At 32.2% G+C, this 26,821-nt stretch overlaps 3 protein-coding genes across 6 annotated transcripts; all 3 read right to left on the bottom strand.

The window, feature by feature from the left end:
* Positions 1 to 4,588: 4,588 nt before the first annotated feature.
* LOC126660277 (peroxidase P7) lies at positions 4,589 to 7,178 on the bottom strand. Its single transcript, XM_050353684.1, has 4 exons — positions 6,888 to 7,178; positions 6,052 to 6,243; positions 5,812 to 5,977; positions 4,589 to 5,141 (listed from the first exon to the last, which is right to left on the bottom strand). Exons 1-4 carry the CDS (start codon positions 7,101 to 7,103, stop codon positions 4,756 to 4,758), a joined length of 960 nt encoding a protein of 319 aa, XP_050209641.1. The 5' UTR covers positions 7,104 to 7,178; the 3' UTR covers positions 4,589 to 4,755.
* A 5,482-nt stretch (positions 7,179 to 12,660) lies between these two features.
* On the bottom strand, positions 12,661 to 26,580 carry LOC130014901 (putative disease resistance protein RGA3). 4 transcript variants are annotated; one of them, XM_056103915.1, is made up of 7 exons: positions 26,306 to 26,580; positions 25,645 to 25,805; positions 25,222 to 25,545; positions 21,645 to 21,734; positions 20,827 to 21,206; positions 18,507 to 18,650; positions 12,661 to 17,980 (listed from the first exon to the last, which is right to left on the bottom strand). In XM_056103915.1, the coding sequence occupies exon 7, from the start codon at positions 16,154 to 16,156 to the stop codon at positions 13,388 to 13,390; it is 2,769 nt and encodes a 922-aa protein (XP_055959890.1). In that variant the 5' UTR covers positions 16,157 to 17,980; positions 18,507 to 18,650; positions 20,827 to 21,206; positions 21,645 to 21,734; positions 25,222 to 25,545; positions 25,645 to 25,805; positions 26,306 to 26,580; the 3' UTR covers positions 12,661 to 13,387. The 4 variants fall into 4 exon arrangements, with proteins under 4 accessions (XP_055959890.1, XP_055959889.1, XP_055959891.1 ...); XM_056103914.1 differs by having other exon boundaries at positions 25,645 to 25,786; XM_056103916.1 differs by having other exon boundaries at positions 25,645 to 25,781.
* Positions 16,269 to 25,527, bottom strand: LOC126662133 (putative disease resistance protein RGA3). The gene is made up of 11 exons (XM_056104199.1): positions 22,149 to 25,527; positions 21,835 to 21,887; positions 21,645 to 21,734; positions 21,539 to 21,552; positions 20,994 to 21,206; positions 20,827 to 20,899; positions 20,208 to 20,329; positions 18,507 to 18,650; positions 17,846 to 17,980; positions 16,460 to 16,649; positions 16,269 to 16,310 (listed from the first exon to the last, which is right to left on the bottom strand). Exons 1-11 carry the CDS (start codon positions 25,525 to 25,527, stop codon positions 16,269 to 16,271), a joined length of 4,455 nt encoding a protein of 1,484 aa, XP_055960174.1.
* Positions 26,581 to 26,821: the final 241 nt, after the last annotated feature.

The raw sequence follows: 26,821 nt of genomic DNA, 5'->3' as shown, positions 1-26,821 counted from the left end.
TAAAATTGTGTGTAGATAAATTCATTTTAATTTTATATTACTATAAAGGCTGCAATTTTTCTTCAATTTTTTTTGTTAAACTTTTTTTAATTATAATAAAAGTGGAAAAATCGAATCCGATAATATATGATTGAACCATTCATACTATAATATGTAGAGATGTTTATGAATAATTTAGACCGACTCACTGATTCTACCAAGTACCAACTACATAGATAAAAATTGAAAAAAAAGGAAATGTTAGTAAAATGAAAATTAATGAAAATTGGAATGGTGATGAAGTTATTACCAAAATAGTTTAGTATTTGTTGGAAGGTGATTGGACAGCTAGATAGGTTGATTAATTTATGTTATCAAATTTGTTGGGTTTCCTTGGCGTGTGGACTTCAGCTTGAGTGGGAAAATGGGATTTAATAAATACAGCAACCTTCATTGTTTAGACATATTTTGGAGCTCATTCTATTCCACATAAGTTTATTCTTTTTTGTCTTCATTATTTATCAAATTAATCGCTTTATTCCAATTGGTTGTTCAGGTTTTAATTCATTTTATTTTACTAAACCTTAAATTTATTTTAACGGCAGATTTTTTGCCTAAACACATACGTGACAATCGGTTTTTATATATTTTTATCATGTGACTACCGATTTTTACGTATATTTCAACAGAAAACTTTCAAATTAAATTGTGCATATGACGGAAGCTTTCAAGTAAAATTTATGGTTGACATCTATGTATTTTTATTAGAAAACTTCCCACCACTTTTTTTTTTTAATAATTGGAAGAAAAGATTGCTTGTGGGAGAAACTTAACTCACGGCCTTAGCAGTTTGTTATCCAACGCCTGTGAAATTTGTGTTATAGTTTATTAATAAATAAAACTAAAATTTACTAATTAAAATAAAATAAATCAAATTTTGATCATAAGAATAAAATAAGGCGATAGTTTTGATACCCCAAGATCAATAATCAGATATTTCAACCAGATAACTATATAGCCTCTATATTTTTTACACATCTCATATTTTTAATATGAATTTAACTTCATGCATCACATAGTAATAACTTTACAAGTAATTGCATATAAATTTTAAAAAATGATAATTAAAATCGTAGCTTTCTCTGTATTAGTCTTAATTAATATTAAATGACTCCATTTAAAAAAAAACATTTATTGAATATTTACTAAAGGTAATGCAAAAGGTGATTGTGTGATTCAATTGAGATTTAAAATGCATAATATATAAAGAAATAAATAAGTTTGGTTTTGGAATTGTAATGTAATGAATCACTTACGAGTCATACTCGTTCTACTAGAATCCCTAAAGATGTGACTGAATCTGGTGTTATGTCATGATTGCTTCAAATAGTGGCATCTTACCATTAGACTCAATAAACATTATTTTGTGTGTTTATTGAAACTCTAATTAAAATTAGTGTTGTTCAGCCAAAACTAAAACAAACTAAGCATAGGCAATGGAATTAACACAAGTTTATTATATAGTGCTGTGTTTCTAAAGTTATATGTCAAAGAGCAAGAGTTTGGTGCAATTTCCCCGTCTTATATATACATCTTTTTCATTTATTTCAATTTTACACTTGTTCAGGGCTGTCAATTTCAATATTGATAGGTATTTATTTTCATGAAATTGACAGTAGTTAATCACTGAAGATTAAAATAATACTTCAATAGTCGAGTATCTGCTTGTTTTAATATATTTTATTCAAAAAATATATATACTAATTATTATACTGCACTACTATGTAAATAATTTAGCAAAAGTGATGAATCGTTGCTGAATATGTTAATACCGTTACTTTATATTCATTGTATATGATTTTAGATTTTTTTTGGTCAAAGTATATGCATGATTTTAGATTTACTACATTTGCTTTTGTAATAGATAATTGCCTGCTAGTGTAATAATTTTATTAAATTTATAAATTTTTTTATAATTAAGAATAATTGATGGGTGTGGTAGTTTAGCCAAGAAACTATCTAATTTAATTTAACTATTACAAGACGATCTGCGGAAAAGATTGAGCATAATTTTTTAGTTACTTGTTAAATTAATACAAATATAAAAATTAATAGGTGTAAAAGTTCAACCACATATTAACTTATTTTATCATGATCGAACCTAAATATATTCACATGTAGGCGAATCATTACATTTTAACCCAATTTAATCAAATTTTCTTACCCATTAATCAATAATATTTTTAATACGGTATTCGAGTGAGCCTGGTTCGAGATCTTAATTTCTAAGTTGTCCGTTTGAATTTTTATTTTCAACGGCCCTGTTTAATGTTGCCGCTACGCATTAAATTAGAACTTTAATTTTAGGAGAGGTTTAAATTCAAGTGACAACTAGATGTTCAGCCTGATTTCACTTGAGGAGACTATTAAAATAATCCCAAATTATTATAGTAATATAGTTGCGTGAGTATTCAGCCACCTTATTAGATCATGATTAAACCTAAAAATCTTCATATACATACAGATTATTACATTATAACTCATTTATAATTAAAAAGTCATATCTATTAATCAATAATATTTATATTAAACATAGTATTCAATGTTATATCAGCAAAAATGGTTTAATGGCTTTCTTGCATTTCTTACAGCTATAACTGCTTAATAAATGGTAAATAAATCGTTAATTCATTAATTTCATGTGAATTATACAATATACAAATGCATAGGTCATATATACATAGGAAGGTTCAGCAAAATTAGACCGAACAACTAGATAGCTATTCTATACATAATTAAAAATACTTAGTGTTTGATTATGATAAACTAGCAAAATTAACTTAAACTTAAATTTATATGTGACCAAGTACAATCTAGAGAAATTATTAATGAATTTTAGTAATATATTATAAGATTATCTTTTTGACTATTATGGAATTTGTATAAGGTTGACGAAGTTTTCTAAGATTGAGAATTTAAGATGTCAACAGTTGGATATTAACAACTACATGATAATAAACATTAGATTCCATTTCGTTTTAGACTAATCTTATTTAATAAGTTTAAATATTTGAGAAAACATATGTTTAAGTCTTTAAGATGTGATTTTGACAGAACTTTTATGAAATGACTAGAGGGTTTAATTTTTTTAAAAGCATCCAAGCATGTGGTTGTGTTTATAAATAAATCTGCTGCAGGCCTGCAACCCGAAGTCAACTCAATATGTAATTAATTAATGAAATGTAACATTTTACTCTCAGTTTTATCACATCATCTGTATATTAAACTAATCACATTATAACACATTATTATAATTATGATAATAGTAAGTATAATATAATATTATGATATTTATCTTAGAAACAAAAAAGTTTTCAATTTTTTCTATGCTCGATTACGCCATCTTATGAAATGGAGAAATTGAAAACCATTAACACCATTTTGAAGGAGAATAATGGTGCCTTTTGTAATTTTTGAGGGATCATTCAAAATAAATGAATTTACTTATTTTTTTAAAGTAAACATCAAAAGTATTTATCTCTTTCATCTATGATCTGAATTAAAATAATTTTGTTCATTGATTTTCATGTAAACCTATTTATGGACGAAATTTGACGAATTCGAGTTAGACTTAATTAGACTTAACATCTTTTACATGTAAATTTAGATTCAGTCTGAGTCCATTCCATGCCTTATATCAACTATCCAATTTCGACGATCATATCATATCATACGGGTTCAAATAAGACTTTTTTAAAGATATATTAAAATAAAAAACCTATGAAAATTCAAGTCCGCTCATAAAAATTGACTCCATACTTGGACGACCGGACTTAAAATCAAAAATAATTATCCAAATCCGATTCAAAAATATGAGCTTTGGCGGACCGGACTGGGCGGAAATTTAAGGTAGGGATGGCAAAAAGAAAACGGTCAAACCGAATAATCGAACCAAAACCGAAAAATCAAACCGAATAATATGGTTAACCGGTTCAAGAGTTTAAGTTCAGATTTTAATTTTTAATTTTTATAGTTAATGGTTTAGGTTTTGGAGTGTAAAAATTGCGGTTAACCGGTTTATAAATAATATATATATATATATATATATAATTATTCAAATAAAATATATTTTATAATTTACACACATAAATATTCTAAACACGAATATATAAGATTTATATTTTAATAAGTAAATAGAAGGATATTAAAGTTTAATTATTAGACCATATTTTAAAAAATTATCTATAAATTAATCTCATTTTCTTTGTATCTAATTTTTTTTAATGGTTACATGACTAAAGACCGCAAAATCAAAAACCAAACCGTTTTAAATGATTAAACGATTTAATGATTAACCCATTAAAATTTTATGTTTAGATTTTTAATTTTAAAAAGCGTTCTACAATAAACCGGTTTACAAATTACTCTCGTGGACCGGTTAACGGTCCACAGCCCACCCCTAATTTAAGGCCATGATTGGGTATATAATATAATGGGCCTCAAGCTGACAAAGGTAGCATCTTTCTCTTGTATGATTTCTTGAAACAGTTACTGGGCCAAAAGGAAACTTATCATCAACAAAATAGCCCATTTCTGACTATTGCAATAGTTGGACCAAAACAAACTTTATATTAAAAAGTGATTTCAAAGACATATATGTGATTCATTTGACCACAAAAATACAAAAATAACCCAAACACAAACCTTAGACACACATTAAATTATTCTTACAAGACTAAATCAAAGTGCCAACAACACCAAATTCCCATAATTAAACTAATTAATTATCCTACAATTCTTTCTAATCTCTCCTTGTGAGCCAGTAAGTGGACTAATATCTCCCATCTTAATCATACCAGAAACAAAATCAGAAAAGAAATTCCCCTGTCCGTTACTATAAGTTTGAACAATGGCGTCGGTCGATCCACCGTTAAATAAAACTTGATCGGAGTGAAGTAAACCCTTTTGAGCCACCAAATTCTTGTAGTAGTGATTGTCGAAAGACGTCGGGGTCTGCAAATCGAGCGGTGCTAAATTGGCGTCGCCACCGGTTCTTGGGCAGTTTGATCTTCTTGTTTGTGCAAAGGTTGTGTCTATGTTGGTCTCATTGTATATCCTTGCCCTAAAAGTTGTGCACCTTGCTTGTCCAATAGTGTGAGATCCTATATTATATGTTTACAATTTTACATCACATTATTTAGTATATATTCATGGAAACGACAACACTTAAACAGAAAATTAATAAATAAACAAGTTATAATATACTAACGGATTTTTGCGTTTTTAAAATCATCTTTGAAAAATAAAATTAAATTATCAAAGCTTAAAATTTGGAAAGTTTTCATCGCTAGCTAGCATCTTGGCGCCACATGCTTGCAAATATTCCTAACGGATTTTGGCGATGATTTTTTCATCAGGAATTCATCTCTAATTCCATCGGGAATATAGCAACTATGCCGGTTAAATCCGTCAGTAAATATGTTGGTATTTATTGAATTTACCGATGATTTTGACGATTTTTTTTTCTCATAAGAGATTCATTAGTAAATCCGTCACCAATGTAAACTAAATACTTTGACTAATTTTGTCGCCATTTATAAATTTATTGATGGATTTTGGCGATGTTTTTTTCTCATCGGACCATCTGTCGATAAATCCATTGGAAATGTAAATAAATTATCTCCGACTGACTCCGTCGTTAAATTCATCGCCAATCATTGAATTCACTGACGGATTAGGGTTCGACGGTAAAAACTTGTTTTCCAAGTCAGTGAAAAAGTTCATAAAAGACACTAAAAAGTAGTATATCTCTGTGAAAATTAACAAACTAACCAGATAAGGCAACCATATCTTGAGTAGAGAGGCCAAGAGCATTAAATCTAGAGATGAGTTGGTTCAAATTAGAAGTTGGTGGTGGAATTCCATTATTGGCTGCAGAAAGACTTGCTGTTTTTGCATCTCTTCTTCCAAGTTTTACATTCCAACTTGGACCTCCAAGCTATTAAATAGAAATAAAATCTCGTTAATTAAATTATTGTTTATTGTATTAAAAAAAAATTAAATAAAACTTACAGTAACGGTGGAGTCTCTAGCAGCAATGGCTAAGATATCAGCACAAGAGACGACACCGGGGCAAGCTTTTTCAACGGCGGATTTAATGTTGTCAATCACATCGAATCCTCTGGCTGAATTTCTGTTCGGATTTGCTGTTTTTTCTCCGGTGAAGGATGACGTGTCATCCAGAAGAATTGAACCATCACATCCCTGTCATAAAAAAAATTAGATTAAATTTTACTCTCTTAGTTAGGAAGATTAATTTAATTAATAATAGCAATATTGCTTGTGTCCATGACACGGAATAATTAAAATAAAAGAATATTTCCTTTTGACATTGGTCTTAAGAGACGATTTTGTTGACCTGTACCCTAAGTAGCTAATGTTTTTAAAAATCAAACCAAATTAAATATTGAATTAGACAGATAAATTCAGTTTGTTTTGGTTTGTACTGTAGAAAAATTTATTTTTCAATTCAGTTTGATTTTGAATATGAAAATATTTAGCCAAGTTTTAATATAAATCGAACTAAAATTCAAATTGAACCAATTAGTCCAGTTTAGTTCAATTCTAAAATTTTCTAAATATTGTAAATTTGACTCAATTTTATTTTTTTAAAAAGTAACTTTTGATTCTATTTTGACGGATGCACAGCCCTAGCTAACATGACGTGACCACAACTAGACCATGTCATAATTTTACTAAATATTACATGGAAAGTCAAAAACTAACAATTAAATTAATTAATTTCAGCAAAAATTTAAATTAGGAGGCACATTTTTATTTTTGAATAAAACAATCATTTTTTTAATTTTAAATGAAACAAAATGGGCTGTAACGAGAAAATTAATTACGTTAACGAAGCAGTCGTGAAAGAACAAGCGAACAAGCGATGCCCCGATACGCTTCTCCTTATTAATGGCAGATTGAAGAACAGGTTTCACAGTAGAAAAAAGATTAGGGCAAGATTTGGAGTAGAAATTTGGTGAAAGTTGAGCATTAGTACTAATTATGCTCAAACTTAGGAGACATAAAGTGGCTAAAACTTTGAAATATGAAGAAAAATCCATTGATAGAACAATATAATATATGGTTTATGTTGTATAAAACAGTTTAATATATGGTTTGTGTTGATATAATGAAGTGCAACAAAATGGCATTTATATAGAGAGAACATATATGCTCAAGGCACTTATTGGTGGACACTTAACAAATTTAACAAGACAGATAACCTAACACGTAGACTATTATGTCTGTGCATGGCTTTCTTTTTACGTTAATTAATTATCATAGTTATTTTACTAATTAATTATTGAAGTTTCAAAGACTTTTGTAATAAGAACACAGCTTTTGAATTGTATGCTATGAAGACTTGTGGTGATAGAGTAATTTGTCAAAGATTCTAACTGCTGCAATATTTATTTTACTTTTTCTTTTTTGTGATGTAGTGTTAAATAATCAATAATGTAGTCAAAAGTTTAAAATGCTAGGACTTATGTAGAATGTATCATGGATAATTGCCAATCCAATCAATAAGTTATGTCTCAGATAATATACACGCTAGATAATAAACTGTTAGGTCGTGAGTTCAAATTCTCTCACAAGCGCTCCCCTTCCCTAATTATATAAAAAAACATCAATAATATATTCATAAAAAATACATCAATAATATTATGAATTTAATAATAAAATTTTGCTCAAGTCAAATTTTTATTTGGCCATTTTTAAAAATTTATTGTACCTAGTTTTTATAAAATTAAAATTAAATCTGCATACATTATTTTATATATTGGCCAACCATTTGAAAAATTTACGAATCCACCATCAAATGCAAATATTTATTAGAATTAAAGTGTAAATGAATATAAACTTATTTTATTTGTGCTGGTAATTAATTAAATGAGAATTGTTAAAAATTCGAATTGTAAATATCTCGATCATAGAAGCTCTAATAAGATATTAAATGATCAATTTATCCAAAAATTTATGTTTTTAGTTTTAGTCTTCAACAATATAGTCTAGACAATTAATTTACAACAGTTGAAAATGATAATATATTTTAATATTTCAAAAAAAGCTCTAATTACAATTTGTCAAAAGCTATAGTCCCGTAGGAAACTAAATCTCTAGGGTTTAGGTAAAACTTGATATCAAAGAAATCATAATGAGATTGACATATAGCTGCAACTGACTTGTTCTTTTTCTTAAAGAAGATGCCAAAATGTAAAGAAAAGGAATTTGACCCTTAATCTAGTTAACAAAAAATATATATATATACAAAAATGCCCGTTCAATTTGGAAAAAGAGTATATTAAGTCCTTTTGAATTTTATTTGGAATATACTTTTAAATTTTTAAAAAGGTCTAGTTTTACTTCTCTATTCAGTTAAACTACTTTTATAAATTTAAAAGTGTATTTAAATAATTAAAAAAATAAATTATAGATTTTAGTGTGCTGTAATTTTAACAGGAATTTTCAGTTTTAACGATTTTAACACGAACTATATATACTTTATAATTCCACATACTGAATTTGTTTTTGATAAAAAATAATGATATAAAACAATATATGAGTTCTTCATCTCGCACGGCTCCTACGAATTCGCCAATTACGAGTTGGGTTGTGACATTCATCTATGTGTTTTTTTTATATATAAAACCATCGATCGATATACTATATAGTGAAAAAAATGAATAACTCATATTTAAAATTATTAAAGTTGAAAATGAAATATGTTAAAGTTAACGAATTCTTTTGTAATTTCAAAATTAAAATATTTTTATTTATTTTGGAGTAAATAAAAAAGTGAACTTGTTGGTGAATGTTTTAGTTAACGCGATTTTTACTTATCCATTGACTATGCGAGCAAAAGTAGGGAGAAGAAGCTTCCAACTTTAGAATATCTGAATTTATCTAACAACCAACATACTATTAGCATCTTTTCTTTTACTTTCATGTTTTACACCACATTTTAAGTAATGCAATATCATTCACCAATTCATTTTGATTTATAGTCATTGAATGCTTCCGTTATAAATAATGTTAACAATATCTATTTATACCGAAAAAAATTGATTTAAGAACTTAAATTTCAATAAAAATGAGAGACAAATAATTTTTCTATTACAAGCACATTAATAGTGCGTAAAGTATGCGTATAATTTTATTTTCATGACAGAGGGTCTAATATCTACAAAATCAAAAATATAAATACTCAATATTAACAAATAAAAATAACCAATGAACTATAGTTCAAATAGTATAAGCGCTAAACAGCAAACTGCTAGGTCGTGGGTTCAATTTTTCCCACAAGCGCTTCCCCCTCCCCAAATTATAAAAAAAAACAAATAAAAATAGAGTGATTCAATGTGAAAAATTAACAAGTGAAAAATCTAAATATTTGTTTGCCTATCTTTTAGCTCACATCAATTTTAATGGATAAAAATAGGGATAATATTTTTAAAAACACTCACCTTTTAACCCTTTTTCATTTATATCCTGATTTTGTAAAATTTATCAATGTTGTCTAAGTCAAGTACCCAATTTTATAAATTGGACTATTTTACACTCAAAAAAATTCAAAAAAATAATCTTATAAATGATTTTTTTGAATTTTTTTCACTGGAAAAATTCAAAGCATGGCTTATTTGAATTTTTTTAAAGAAAAATAAAAGAGGTCAATTCAGTAGTTGTGGGTACAATTGAAAGTGAAACATGCAGATTTGGACAAAACGGTAATATTATAAGGTTGAGATATATAATTAAAAATGGGTTAAAAATGGATTTCTTTGAAGATATTTTACCATAAAAACACAATATATCATCAACTACTAATAAAGTATTGCTAATTCCACTATCAAGAAAATTTATTTTATATGATGAAGAGAGAAAAGTATTCTCTATAGAGTTTTGACTAACATCCCTAAGAGGTAAAAAATCATTTTATTTTTATTTTTAGAGTTAATATCATAAAAATGCACTAATTTTATACTTTTTTCAATTTATCACGATTCATAAAATGTCAAATTTATATACAAATTTGTGTTAAATGGACATATTGTTCCAAATTCAGTGTAATTTATTAAGGTGGAAGCCGTGGAAGTCAATTCGGTAAATTAAAATTAAGAATGTATTTCACCTTATAATTAAGTCAAAACTATAAAAAAAAGTAGTATTATGTTACAGAGATTATTAATTTATTGCTCAAAATCAACATGATATTTTTAGAATTAATGAGATAGATTTGTAGAAAATTTCAAAGACTAAAATAATCGATCTGGTCTTATAAATGGAGTATTTAATTTAGTTGGTAAACTACTTCAGATAATCTGTTAAAACATGGTGGATGAAATTTCACCTAAATTATTTGGAAGACTAACTAAATTTCCTAATCATTATTAAATGCAGTTGAATTTTTGAGGACGATTGCAAAACTTCATGACTTTGGATCTTAGGAAAATTAACTAACTATTTGCCGCTATATTTTATTTTGCACTTCAAACTGAACCGAACCGACCCGTGCACACTCCTATATATCGTGGTAAATTAAATGTTAAAACTATCAAGAGCAATATCGTCTTCATCTCCAGCTGTTTGGGCAGCTTGTCTTTGTCATTGTCTCGAGCAGAAAGATTAATTGAACTTCATATATTTCACCAAAAAGTACAAAAACGTGCACAGAGAAACTGAAACACTAAGTAGCACAGAAACGGAAACGGGAAACGGAAACGACACGTAACGGACATGGGGAAACGGTATTTTTTAAAATGAAGGACACGAAACGTGGGGGAAACGTGTAAATATTAAAAATATAGGGGTATTTTTACAATTTTTAAAACTTCACGTATATACATATATAAATATTATACAAGATAATTTATATAAAAATTATATATATATTTTTGTGATACTTCATATAAATAAATAATTATAAATAAAATAATTGATATTCATTTTTAAAACTATTAGTATTCACTGTAAAAAAATTAATAAAATAAATAACCAAAATTCAAGCCCTAATTATACATAAATTACTTTGTTAAAATAGATAATCCAACATTTATCAATGCTACAGAATTTATTTTGAAAAGTAGCCAACATGTTAGGGGTATGCATTAGGTTCAAAAAACTAACCTGAATCGATAAATTCATTTCGGTTAAGTATGACTATTTTCAAAAAAAAATTAGTTTTCGATAAGGTTCAATTTTGTAAATAAAAAATTTCAGTTAAGTTTTGGTATAAACCTAACCGAAAACCAAACCTGACCAAAAATTTAAACCAAATGAACTAATTCATTTTGAATTGAAATTTTTTACATACTTATAAATTTGATGTAAAAAAAAAATGGGTTCGAACCAAATCAATGCACACCCCATGTATCATGTTCTTTGAAAAGGATTTTATAATTGCAGCAAAAATCTTAAACTTCCCAACAACGCAAGATTGAAAAAGCACCCTTTAGCTGCCCATGCTTTACAGTGCATGAACAAAAACAAAATTGATTATATTAACTTTAAGAACAATTCCACTGATGAAAGCATATCAGCAGAATATATTTATTGTCATGATAAAACATTAACAAGAATATATAAGCAATGGCACAAGCAATATAATTTAATAAGGTGTATCAGCAGGAACAAATTCCCCATTTGCTGATGCTTTTTGTTTGTCCAACTCTGCTTCAGCAGTACCGTTGTTTGGCACAAGTAATGCACCAGATCGGCGCTGACGGGATTGCTTCCTTCAGCCCATTTCTAGGATAGATAAAACACAAGAATTAATATGCATGCCAAAGAAAATATTAAAAGCTATCACTGCATTACTGAGTATTGCTCATTTGTCTAATAATTAAAACTTCAAACACAGAAAGCTCAACTTGCATAGCACTTAAATTATTACAGAAGTGCAAAAACCAGACCATTATAGGACAGGAACAAACAAAACAGCAATTGAGTAATATAACTGAAAGAGTTGGGTAAGAATATATCATACATCAGATATGGAGATGAACCTTTTGAGAGACAACGACATTGCCTTATGTTCTGTTCTGTTGGATTATATACATTATCAAACAAGCAGCTCTGATACTCTTGTTCTCTCCATTTCAAGGTAACTGTCCCTCATTCTGATATCTCTATGCGCCAATTCGAGCTCATCCTGCAAAGTCTCTGCAAGTACCATAAAGGATTCGCTTTTCTCAAGATCACTGTTTAATTAGCAACTTCTTCTTCTGAGAGCTGGAGCTTTAGCTATGAACTCCGCAACTCTTCCTCATATCTCAGAAATTTTCCAAGCAGTTCTTCAAGTTCCCCATTTTCTGTAGCTAACTGGAGCCTTATGTTCATGATTGGAAGGACAGTCCCAAGCTCCGTAATCTTCTTATGAAGTCCCTTTCGATCACTGCTCACTGGCATGCTATAGTAAGCACTGGTCGAGGAGTTGAAAGACTCTTAATCAAAGTCTGATGATGATGATGGTGAAGACACGTCAGAGCCATCTTTCAATGAAATGTCAGAGGTAGCACTATCAGAACTCATAGAGGCAGCTTGATGGCCAGTCTTATGCAATGGTTGCTTTTGCTCAGGAGTTAGCTTTGGAGCGCCAGGGACACTGCTTGTGTCCTGCATATAAAATTCAGGTGGTAAACTCTTGTACAATTCAGCGTTCAAATTATCATAGCGCACATCCAATGAGCGATATAAGCTGTGGAAATTATCAATTTCAGCAATCAAGTCAGGCCTAATCAGTTTGCACATTTCAAAGGGACTTTAGTATAATCAGTGGTCTTTAAGTATTTGGTTACTTCTTCAGTTATAATTATTTGGTTTAATCGAATTAACCAACTAATTAATAATTCTACTAGATCTTGAATCAACCTCCAACAACTGAAACATCAATAAGATAAATAAAATTAGTAGATTACGCCTCCATCTCCTGAATTCAACAAAACATCTGCAATTTCTCAGATTTTCTTAATTTACATGACAACACTGATGACTATAGCTAATGCAACAAGTTTTGTCTATATTCCAATTTCAGCAGCTAAATAATAATACGAATCTTTTTTTGCAAGCATAAAAAAGCAACATAATTCCTAATAACTTACACCATATTTAGCAAAGCATTCATGATCATTTTCAAAAAAAAAAAAAAAATCTTAGGGAATTCCTGCAAGAATATCAGTCTTCTGCAGAAATTTCCATGGAAGGCATAATAAGCTAAGTAGCACAAATTTTAAAATTTCAGTAAACCCAATATGAGATGAAGTAGCATAAAAAGCTAAGTAGCACAATTTATGAACTTAATACTACAATCGAATGAACCTGTTATCCCAATTTATGAAAATAAACAATATTAATCGACTATGACTTGGGGAACATGAGAAATCTTATTCCCCTCAAAGCTACTCTTGTTCCTGCAACTTTCCATAAAATATTTAGAACAGCAATAAATCCCAACCTCTCTCAATTCGGAGAGGCGTTTCATTGCTGCTGCTGTTGGTAGACTCTTCAGCTTGGAACAAGGCGAAATAACAAGGGTTTGAAGAGAGGAAATATTGCCCAACCACTCTGGCAAAAATTCCAATTTATCAAAACACCATAAGCCCAAATGCTCGAGGGAAGTGAGCCATTGGATTTGGTGTGGCAGAGACTTCTGATTTTTCCCATATATTGATAAATTTTCAAGAGAAGTAATGTTTTGGATTGAGTTCATATATGAGTAATCTTCCAGCTTTTTTGAGAAAGTTCCAATTTGCAATTTCTTCAATCCGGTGAGACTGCCTAAAATCTTCTCAGAAAAATTACTCAAACTTTCACAATTTGAGATATCCAAGGAAATGAGAGAATTCAATCTCCCCAAGTCTTCATGAATAGATGTCAGCCCAATGCAACCATAGATAGTCAATTCCTCTAAGGACGTGAAGGATTGCAGCGTGCTTGGAAGACAAGTTAGTTTACTGCATTTATATATCTTCAAACTTTTAAGACAAGTGAATGAATGGATTTCGTCGTGACTCAACTTATCACAGCATTCAAATGTCAGTTTTGTGAGGGATAAAGACAGACTTTTCATTGGGATCTTTGCCAATTTTGAACAAGAAACAATACGCAGCTTTTCAAGGGAAGGAAAAGCAACAACTGCCTCACTGTCACCTAGCTCCGGTGCCCTCCATTCGACTAGATTATCTAAAGAACTCATACTGATACTTTTTAATGCAGGAAACAGCCTCTGTCCACTGCTTGTGCCACCACCACTATCAATGCCATAAAATTCATTGCCTATAATTTTTATTTTCTCCATCTCACTTATCTTAAGATATTTAAGACTTTGAAGATATCCGAGGCTTGGGATTTGTTCACATTCACTGCAGCGAGTTAATGTTAGCTCCACCAAGTTATTAAATAGCACGCAACTACCACCTTCATCGGGAACTTGCATCGTCAACACCCATGCTGGAAAATTTTCACCCTTATAATACTCGATCATTATGCTCTCAATGTTTGGATGAGGTTCCAGTGCTTCCAACACCTCTTCATTGTTGCTACTTCTTATAGATCCACGATTCCACACAAATTTCAAGGATGTTATCTTCTTCTTCATCTTTAGATTTGCTTTCATGCCTTCTTCTTTGTCTCTCACATTCTCGAGATGTTTTAAGGTCAACTTTCCTCTTAGTTCATTCAAGCCTTCTAATTCTTGAATGCTCCCTCCCCAATTACTGCCAACAACAAATAATGGCAAGCTTTCAAGGCAAGTTAACCTCCCCAATCCACTCGGCATCTGCTCATCCTTGGAAAATTCAAGATTTTTCAAGCTCACTAGATTGCTCATTTTATCTCTAGGAAGCTCATTAAGCCACAAGCATTCAAGGAATCTCAAAGTTTGCAAACCATAAAGAGTGGTGATAGACTCAGGCAACGCTTCAAGATTAGTGTAAGAGACATCGAGATATCTCAAGAGTTTACAGTCACCAATTGGAGATGGCAACTTCTTTATCCTGGCACCTTTCAAATTTAGAGTCCGCAAGTTTTTGAACTTCCACCATGACTCATCAACGACCATATCCTTCAGTAAGAAGACAGTGCCTAATTTTCGAGCATGAATCACACTTAAACTTGATGCCTTTTGACTTTCTAAATTTAAACGGCGAATGCAAGACAAATCGACTCCAGATGAAAAGTTATCTAAAGTCAATACTTCCAGCTTGGAAAGAGACGTCGCAAGATCATGCACAATATCATGCATCTTGCAACTTGCGATATTCTCAAATTCATCCCTTCCCACATCTTGGAAGAAAGAGTTACATAGTAAGGCATTAAAGTACTTATTGCCCACATCCGCATTACATGGCTCGACAAAACCTTCAGCCATCCAAAGCTGAATTAGTTGTTCTTTTTCAAGCAAATGATCTTTAGGAAAAATTGAACAGTATGCAAAGCATTGTTTCAAATATGAAGGTAAATGATCAAAACTTAGTTTTAATATTGACTTCACATTATCCTTATGATCGGCTGCATCCAAAACAGTGCTATTATTAATCGACACCCAAGCTTGTTTTTTCCTCTCAAGACCACCTAATGTCCCACCTAAAACTTTTGCAGCTAAGGGCACTCCTCTACATTTTCTTGCAATCTCCTTCCCAATCACCTCCAAATCTGAAGGTATGGACATATCTCTATTTGCTTTCACTCTTTCCTCAATAATGGACCAGCAATCATCATCAGTCAACACATTCAAATTATGCCTAAGCTCAAAAGAAGACTCCACCAAAAACGCCACTTCCTCACTACGAGTGGTGACAACAATGGCATTTCCCTTATTGTGACTGATTCTCAACAAACGCGTCTTCAAACTATCCCACCAGGTGGATACATCCCCCCACACATCATTAAGAATGAGAAGAAATTTTTTCATTTCTAATTCCTTTTCAAGCTGTTGAAGAATGGCTTCTTTGTTGGTCAACCCACCTCTGTTTCCATTCAGAGTTTGCAGCATTTCCCCCAGAATTTTCTGGTCATTAGCATTATCAGAAACACAGACCCAAATCTTTACGTCAAACAATCTCCCCATTACGTTCTCGCAAATGGATTGAGCTAATGCGGTCTTTCCAAGACCGCCCATTCCCACAATGGGAATGACGGCAAGAACTTCTTCACCACAAACGCTAGTCAATGACTTAACAATTTTAGACACATCATCCTTCCTCCCTAGGATAGGGTTTTCAGGTACCGAGTCAGTCACTCGGTTCAAGTCGATCTGTGACACTGTTCTTTCTCTAGTAATTACATGAAGTCCAAAGGCACTGGCATTTTTAATCTTATCCAACAACTCATTCACATTCCTAATTTTATGAGCAACTTTTGCGCGAAAGCAAGCTTTTTTGGTAAAACGAGTGATTTTTGGGAGTGGATTAAAATGGAGTACCTGGTTTTCTTGGTTTTGCTTCTCTGCTTTTCGACGAAGATCCTCATAGATGACCGCTTCGAGAACATCTTCAGCATCATAAGCAGCATCTTTGAGCTGATTCAGCCAACCATTCACACTCTTGAGTTTAAGCTTCTCCTGCTTCTCTTCAGCAACCAGCAGTATGTCACGAACTTCGTCCAGTGAGTTTCTGCCGGAAAAGTTCGATTTCGCCGGTGACAAGTGCAAGGATCCTCTCAAGAGTTTGTTCCACGACAAAACTGAGAATAATCTCAGCCATTTTTGAGTTGTCACAGTTAAAAAGTTGACAGATACAAAGATGAATTGATAAGAAATGCAGAACAAGGAAAAAATACTGTTAATCTAACTCATCAAGACTTTAGCACGACATTCGAAGCTCTATTATTATTAAAAAAACACTAGTTGCGTGAGTGACAGATTATCCTTAATACTATTAACATTAAAAGATATCGCCTAATAGTTCTGTCACAGATTATCAATTAAAGACTATATTAAGCTGAAAAGTGACATTTAATTATAGTATATGATACCGTTTCATGTGGAGTATTAATGTTTAATGGAACACTAGCAATTACTTTCACATACTTTTACACCGACTAACAAAAGCTACCAACACACACACGTGGGTCAGTGTTTTTGGTTCAACCCAAATATTCTAATTTTTTTTATAGTTATTTGAATTTTTGGCCATTTAATTTTGAAAAGACCAACATAGATTATTATTTTTTTCTCTTTTGGCCATTTTTCATTTAAACTAGAGGTTGATAATTTTAGAAGAGCCTTTTGGAGATAGTTTTTCCACATTCTGAGAGCTTATCATGTTAGATTGAAGATGATCTTAGTTAGCTAAAGCAGTATCCCTGTGTATTACATAAAAAATAACTTATACTTTAACTCCAATAATTAAATATCTAATGCATTACGTAAACTCTCATTCTAGTAAATGTTGATTACCGGATTACTAGCGACACGAACAAAACTGCATTTCTACAACTACAAAAATGTCTGTTTTGTTTAGTACATTAGTAACAACTACCTTCAAATATACAATTCAATTGTTAGGATGTTCTTGTCAAGATAAATATAACGATATAAACGCCTCAAATTTCGCATAAAAAGAATGCAAATCTTCAAAACTTGCTTCCATATTTTGAAACCTTTTCGATTAGCTCCGAGCAAGAAAGCTGAACATGTCAAAACACAAACAGACGATTGCTTACCATGCACGCTATAGATAATCTTCTGTTCCTGTTAACTTCGCAAACTCGTTTTCACCAATAGTCCCCTTCTTTAGCTATATCAGCAACAGATATTCTCGTGCCATATCGTCTTCATCTTCAGCTGTTTGGACTTGTCTTTGCTTACCTGTTATTTTCCTCGTTACGGTGGAGGCAGCATATATAGAGGTCCTTTTTCGGCTTCTGGGCCTTCGGTTCTTGCTGTTCCTTTTCTTTCTTTATTAGCAAATTCTTTTTCCGTTGTTTCTCGCAAGACTTATCCCTGATTAAACATTCATAAGCAATTAGAACTATTTGTCATTGTCTCTAGCAGAAAAACTAATTGAACTTCATATGTTTCAAAAAAAAGTACAAAAATATGCAGAGGGAAACTGCAACATTCACCAATGCTACAAAATTAATTTTGAGAAGTTGCCAACATGTTAGGGTGTGCATTAGGTTCGAACCAAACTGAAAGACACCAATATTTTTATTTTCTAAAAACAAATTGAATCGAACCAAACTAGTCGATTTGGTTCGATTAATTTAGTATCAAACCAAACTGAATCAATTTTTTTTGGTTCAGTTACCCGGTGTGGTTTGGATTTTATACAATACACCAACATGAAATGAAAATATACATCTTGGTCAATGAGAAAACTCTTTAGAACATTCAGGCCGGGCAAGTTCAGTGAAACCAATTCCACCCCATGATATAACTAAATGAGATACATAAGGGGTCAACTAAAAACATAAAACGGAAAAGGAAAGAAACAATACTTCAAAGATTAAAAGATTATAGTTCTTACTTGAACTTGATCTCCTCCCATTTGATGTGTTCAGCTGGAGTAAAACCAATAATTGAGAGCGAGTAGTGCTTTACCTCGGGCATTGCAGGGAGCTGCAATAAACCATATCCCGTGCTCAACCTCCCAATTTCAAGTTCTTTCCATCTACGGAGAACATATAGTACAAATAATTGTCACCAATGAATCAAATAAAGAAGCATATTGGCATTGAAAATATCATAACAAAAGCTGCAACATCAAGAGATAATTGAGAGGTTTTGGTAGTCCCTTTTATATTAATGTGTAAAATAAATAAAGATTATAGTTTTAAACCATAGTTCCAAGCCAATTACCCGTGCATGTTAAATTTGTCACTCTTGATAATTTTAAAGTTTCTTATCAAAACTTAAAACACTTTAATCAGCTCTATTGTTGGAAAAACCAGACCATTAATTTGGGAAAGATTATACTAGCATTTATCAGATATATATAGAGATGAACCTTTTGAACAATTGAAATATTGTGTGCTCAATCAAGAAACAACCATATTGCCTTGCCTTGTTAAAATCATCTACATACATCCTCATAAAATGGAGAAAAAAAAGATTTAATTAAATATATTTTCTTCATTGGATCAATCTCTTTTAAACAGCATATAAAAAGTTGAGAGCAGAATATGCAGCTACGCAATTGAATAGAGTAATGATATAAAAAGTTGACATTAAACAGGTTGTCAACATACAAAAAGTTGACATTAAACACCCTAATCTAACAATTAACATGAAAAACAGAGAGTATATGCAGCTACGCAATTGAAGACAAAATCACTCCAACAGAAAGCTCGAGTATGTATGAAGCACATAAAGATAAACCAGCCTCATTTCAATTTATTTGAGACTGTATATATATAGCAGAAAAACATGGCAACTTCTTCAGTGGAGCATCACTGAAACTGGAATTGACTCTATAACAGTTGCAAAATCATGCACGCATAGTTTTCACAAATTAACAGTTATTGACAAGAGATGAAATTTTAAACATGGTTAAAAATTCAAACAAAGACATCAAAATATAAAGATGCAGAAAAAACTAACATATCTAGTAATAAATTCAAGACCCGACTGGCCAAACTGAAGAAAATGTTAGTAGAAAAGGATGATCACAATTACTTTAACCTTTTAACAAAAATCAGTAAAAGTAAAACCACATATCCTTGGCAATATCAGCATTAAAACATCACCTCAGGTAACCTTAGATCAAAAATACATAATTTCCGCAACCAAAAGAACCCTTGTAACTGCGATTTTTTAAAAAATTAAAAAAAAATCTTAATAAAATCATACTTTAAAATAGAGTAAATTGACATTGAGAATAAGATAATAGTGGGAAAATTAGGAGGCTAGACTAAATTTGCGTGCAAATAAAATTGAAGCAAACATGAAGAGAACTTAAAGACAGATTTTCTTGTGATTATACATTGTAGCTAATGCTTCGAGAAGAATTGACTCTTAGATGAAGGTGAAGGATAACATTTGTTTGAAGAACTTATGGGTAAATTCCATAGCTCCTACATCTCTTCTCTGCATAGATCAGAAACTAAATACTAATATTTTCCCAGCATACAAATATTATATAAATGAAAAGAACGCAAATACAAGCCGATTTCAAAGAGGAAAAAGAAAAGCTATCTCTAAGCTAACAGATTGCAAGGTTTGTAAGAACCTCTTCCGGAGTCTCAGGAAATGCCGATCACCTTCATGCCTATCAGAGTCGTGCAATAAATCCTCTTTAAGCACATCATATGTTGTCAGTACAATGTCCGCATTTGACAAGTTCACTAATATCTATTACAGATGAATTTGAAAGAGACGCATTCCTCACACCTTCATATACACAGGTTTTCAAAGACCCTAGACGTGTATGACTAAGAAAACAAATTAAGATGATCAAGTCGGTACCAAATTCGATGCATTGGTAATAAAATGAAACAAGTGATGACATGAAATTGAACATTCCCCACAGTAATTAGTTTCACAAACACATAATGTAAATGGATTCATCATCTCGACTAAGGGACAAGCGGAACATGTTCGTTAGGACTAGTTTACAGACAAATACTTTCAGCAAGATAGCATACAAATATAAAAATTAGACATTTTGTTATAATTTACTCCTCCATCCACACCGAAGGACCACATTGAAAGGCATTGTGGCAAATAAAAGAAACACTCAATATCCTAAGGAATTTTAGCTCAACAAGCAACAGATAAAACATGGTTTTTGTACTTCAAGTTTGAAATATGCTAGTGTAACAAATAAATAAGTAGAAGTTAATATATACCGTGCAAATAATGCGAATCTTCAAAACTTGCTTCCAGATTTCTAAACCTTTACGATCAGGTCTGAGCAGAAAGCTGAACATGTCAATACACAAACAGACGATTGCTTTCCATGCACGCTATAGTAAATCTTTTGTCCCTTTAAACTTTGCAAACTCATTTTCATCACCCTTCTTTAGCTTTTTCAGTAACCGATTCTCGAGCCATATCATCTTCATCTTCAGCCGTTTGGGCAGCTTGTCTTTGCTTACATGTTCTTTTCCTTGTAACCGTGAAGGCAGCATTGAGGTTCTTTTTCGGCTTTTTGGCCTTCGGTTCTTGCTGTTTCTTTTCATTCTTTATTAGCAAATTCTGTTTCCGTTGTTTCTCTCGAGAATTGTCCCTGATTAAACATTCATAAGCAATCAGAAATATTTGTCATTGTCTCGAGCAGAAAAATCAATTAAACTTCACAAACAAGTACAAAAATGTGCACAGGGAAACTGAAACATTCATCAATGCTACAGAATTTATTTTGAAAAGTAGCCAATATGCTGGGGTGTGCATTAGATTCGAAACCAAGCTGAAAGAAACCAACATTTTTCTTTTCTAAAATCAAACTAAATCGAACCAAACTAGTCGATTTGGTTGATTTTTTCCAATTTGGTTCGATTATTTCAGTTCGGTTTGTACTAAAAGTTAACTAAATTTTTTATGTCAAAAATTGAATTGAACCAGAAAACGGAAATCTGTATAGTATCAAACCAAACCGAATCTATAGCTGATTAAGTTACAGTTTATAGGTGATTGAGTTACAATTTCACATCACATTCAAACTTACCTCAGGAACAACATCAGGAGCATCATCTGTAATTTTCGTCTCTCGAAAAGGAACTCTTCTTATCCGCAGAAATTCAACATAGGCTTCCTCCTGCATTAATACAGCCAAACTAATCATCTTTAAACACAAAAAATATTCAAAACTATCACTGCGATTACAGAGTAAAGCTCATTTGTTTACTAATCAAAACTTTAAAGAGAAAAAGCTCAATTTGCATTGCACAAGACAGCACCATATAAATTACTACAAAATTACAAAAACCAGAACATTACAGGACAAGCAAAAACCAGACCGTTGATTTGGGAAATATTATAGCATTTTATCAGATATAGAGATGAACCCTTTGAACAATTGGCTTATTTTTTATTCTGTTGGATTATCGGAAAAAATCTCAGATTTGGTTAATGTCAGGAGTACTAGAGAAAAACTCACTAATTTTCATAATGTACATGACAGTGCTAAATATCATTCCTTTGTTTTATTAGCAGCATCATTCCAAATCACTTGAGAAATAGAGGTTGCTAATATGAGATATCTTATCCCACTCAGAGCCACTCTTGTTCTTGCAACTTTCCATGAGACATGGAGAACAACAACGAATCCAAACACGTCTCAATTTGGCGAGGCGTTTCATTGCTGCTGCTGTTGGTAGAAACTTTAGATTGGAACATTTGCAAATAACAAGGCTCTGAAGAGAGGAAATATTGCCCAACCACTCTGGCAAAGCTTCCAATTTCTCAAAATTATTTATACCCAAATGCTCGAGGGAAGTGAGCCATTGAATTTGATGTGGAAGAGACTTCAGATTTTTCCCATATATTTCTAATTCTTCAAGAGAAGTAATGTTTTGGATTGAGTTCATATATGAGTAATCTTCCAGCTTTTCTGAGAAATTTCCAACATGCAATTTCTTCAATCCGGTGAGACTGCCTAAAATCTTCTCAGAAAAATTACTCAAACTTTCACAATCTTTGATTTCCAAATAAATGAGAGAATTCAATCTCCCCAAGTCTTCAGGAATAGATGTCAGTCCGATACAACCATTGATAGTCAATTTCTTCAACGATGTGAAGGATTGCAGCTCGCTTGGAAGACAAGTTAGTTTACTACATTCAATCATCTTCAAACTTTTAAGAGAAGCGAACGGATGGATTTCGTCAAATAAAAAACTCAACTGATCACACTGTTCAATTTTCAGTTTTATGAGGGATAAAGGAAGACTTTTCATTGGGATCTTTGCCAATTTTGAACAAGAATCGATGCTCAAATTTTCGAGGCAAGGAAAAACAACAACTGCCTCACTATCACCTAGCTCCGGTGCTCTCCATTCAACTAGATTATCTAAACCATATAAAGAGATACTTTTCAATGCAGGAAACAGCCTCTGTCCATTATTTGAGTCACCACCGCTATCAATGCCATAAAATTCATTGCCTATAATTTCCGTTTTCTCCATCCGACTCATCTCGAGATATTTAAGACTTTGAAGATATCCGAGGCTTGGGATTTGTTCACATTTACTGCATCCATTTAATGTCAGCTCCACCAAGTTATTAAATAGCGTGAAACTACCACCTTCAACGGGAACTTGCATCCTCAACACCCACGCTGGAAATTTTTCACCCATATAAAAGTTAATCATTATGCTTTTAATGTTTGGATGCGGCTCCAGTGCTTCCAATACTTCTTCATTGTTGCTATTTTCAATAGATCCAATACTCCATAAAAATTCCAAGGATGTTATCTTCTTCTTCGTCTTTAGATTTGCTTTCTTGGCTTCTTCCTTATCTCTAACATTCTCGAGATGAATTAAAGTCAACTTTCCTCTTAGTTCATTTAAGCTTTCTAATTCTTGAATGCTCTCTCCCCTATTACTACCCACAGCAAATAATGACAAGCTTTCAAGGCAAGTTAACCTCCCTAATCCACTCGGCATCTGATAATGATAGGAAAATTGAAGATTTTTCAAGCTCACTAGATTGCTCATTTTATCTCTAGGAAGCTCCTCAAGCCTCCAGCATCGAAGGAATCCCAAATTTTGCAAACCATAAAGAGTGGTGATAGACTCCGGCAACACTTTAATTTCAGTGTCTGAAACATCGAGATATTTCAACAGTTTACAGTCACCAATTGAAGATGGCAATTCTTCAATCACAGCGCCTTTCAAGTTTAGAGTCCGCAAGTTTTTTAACTTCCACAATGACTCATTAAGGACCATATCCTTCAATAAGAAGATGGTACGTAATTTTCTAGCATGAACCGCACTTAAACTAAATGCATTTTGACTTTCTAAATTCAAACGGCGAATGCAAGATAAATCATCGCCCGATGGAAAGTTATCTGAAGCCAATAATTCCATCTTAGAAACAGACATCGCAAGATCGTGCACAATATCATGCATCTTGCAACTTACTATATTCTCGTATTCATCCCTTTCCACATCTTGAAAGAAAGAGTTACAGAGTAAGACATTAAAATACTGGTCGCCCACATCCGCATTACATGGCTCGACAAAACCTTCAGCCATCCAAAGTTGAATTAATTGTTCTTTTTCAAGCAAATAGTCTTTAGGAAAAATTGAACAATATGCAAAGCATTGTTTCAAACACGAAGGTAAATGATTAAAACTTAGTTTTAGTATGGACTTCACATTATCCTTACGATCGGATGCATCCAAAACTTTGCTATTCTTAATCGACACCCAAGCTTCTTTTTCCCTCTTGAGACCCAATGTCCCACCTAATACTTTTGCAGCTAAGGGTACTCCTCTACATTTCCTTGCAATCTCCTTCCCAATCACCTCCAAATCTGAAGGTATGGACATTTTTCTATTTGCTTTCACTCTTTCCTCAATAATAGACCAGCAATCATCATCAGTCAACACATTCAAATTATGCCTAAGCTCACAAGAAGATTGCACCAAAGACGCCACTTCCTCACTACGAGTGGTGACAATAATGGCATTACCCTTATCGCGACTGATTCTCAACAAACGCGTCTTCAAACTATCCCACCAAGTGGATACATCCGCCCACACATCATCGAGAATGAGAAGAAATTTTTTCCTTTCTAATTCCTTTTCAAGCTGTTGAAGAATTGCGTCGTTGTTAGTTAACCCACCTTTGTCTCCGCTAAGAGTTTGCAGCATTTCTCCCAGAATTTTATGGTGATTAGCATTGTCAGAAACACACACCCAAATCTTTACATCAAACAAATTCCCCATTACATTCTCGCAAATGGATTGAGCTAATGCGGTCTTTCCAAGACCGCCCATTCCCACAATGGGAATGACAGCAAGAACTTCTTCATGACAAACGCTTGTCAACGAGTTAACAATTTTGGACACATCACCCTCCCTCCCAAGAATAGGGTTTTCAGGAACCGAGTCAGTAACTCGGTTCAAGTCGATCTGTGACACTATTCTTTCTCTAGTGATGACTTTAAGTCCAAAAGCACTGGCATTTTTAATCTTATCCAACAAATCATTCACATTCCTAATTTTATGAGCAATTTTCGTGCGAAAACAAGCTTTTTTAGTAAAACGAGTGATTTTGGGGAGTGGATTAAAATAGTGTACCTTCTCTTTTTGGTTTTGGTTCTCTACTTTCCGACGAAGATCCTCATAGATTACCGCTTCAAGCACATCTTCAGCATCATAAGCCGCATCTTTGAGCTGATTCAGCCAACGATTCACGCTCTTGAATTTAAGTTTCTCATGTTTCTCTTCAGCAACCAGCAGTATGTCACGAACCTCGTCGAGTGAGTTTCTGAGGCGATCCAGCTCATGGCCAAGATACCGGAAAAGTCCGATTTCGTCTGCGACAAGAGCAAGGATCCTATCAAGAGTTTGTTCCACGACGAAACTTAGAATCATCTCGGCCATTTTTGAATTGTTCTAGTTCTGCTTAGAAAATTGACAAATACAAAGATGAATAGATAAAAGATAATAGTAAACATAAAATTCTTATATATCTTTTAAGAGCATCTACCATGAACTCACCTCACGCAAGTATCTTTATTCATAAGGCTTTTTAAAGAGCATCAACTGATTCTGGTTTTCCCTTTGCTTTATGTGCAAGTTTCTTTAAAACCAAGTTAAACACCTCTGCTTTTCCCTTTATTCGCTTTGCATGGCTTCTTCTCTAATTGAAATTCAAAGGTCTATAATTGAAATTCAAAATAAATAAAAAATAGAATGAAATTGAAGCTTTAAAAAATTGAAGTCATAAACTAAAAAATTAAAAAAATGAAATATTTTTCAAAAAAATTAAGACAATCTATACAATTATAAGGCTGATTTAAATTGATTCAATCGATTATTCTGATGGAATTTTGAAATTATTGAATATACATTAATTCAAATTAATTAAATATATAAAGATTTTATTGTGTTAAAAAAATCTGACTTTTTATAAATTGTTTAAAATTAACAATTTTGGAACATCACCCTCCCTCCCCAGAATAGGGTTTTCAGGAACTGAGTCAGTAACTCGGTTTAAGTCGATCTGTGACACACTAATCTTCTTCTAGTGATGACTTGAAGTCCAAAAACACTGCCATTTTTATTCTTATCCAATAACCCATTCACATTCCTAATTTTATGAACAAATTTCGTGCGAAAAAACAGTTTTCTTAGTAAAGCGAGTGATTTTCGTGAGTACCTTGTTTTCTTGGTTTTGATTCACACTCTTGAGTTTAAGTTTATGTTTCGCCTGTTTCTCGAGTTTCTGAGGCGACCGAGCTCATCGCCGAGATACCGGAAAAGTTCGATTTCGCCGGCGACAAGAGCAAGGATCCGAGTAAGAGTTTCTTCCACGACGAAACTTACAGCAATCTCCGCCATTTTTGTCACCGCGCGGTATTCATTGTTTCTCATTACTTTTGTCCCTAATTGAACAGCTAACTTTGCAATTTAATTTTATCCTCGTAGAGAAAATTATAATGACTTATTTGATATAATGTATAAACTCTTTAAAAATAACTCATTTGATATTTTATGCCAAGTTGAAGGGTGAATTGATTCTTTGTTCATAATTATGGAAACTGATGGATACCGAATCCTACTGTAAGTATAATGGAGCCGAGTTGCAGGAGATCCACTCTCAGGCGACACCGGACTCCCCCTGAAGACGGAAAGATATGAAGGAGATACCGAATCTCTAAGATTCGGTAATACA

Source organism: Mercurialis annua, linkage group LG8, assembly GCF_937616625.2.
Source record: "Mercurialis annua linkage group LG8, ddMerAnnu1.2, whole genome shotgun sequence".
NCBI classification, from domain to species: Eukaryota; Viridiplantae; Streptophyta; class Magnoliopsida; order Malpighiales; family Euphorbiaceae; genus Mercurialis; species Mercurialis annua.
The sequence above is the reverse complement of the archived record's forward strand: the minus strand, read 5'-3'. Positions and strand labels throughout refer to the sequence as shown.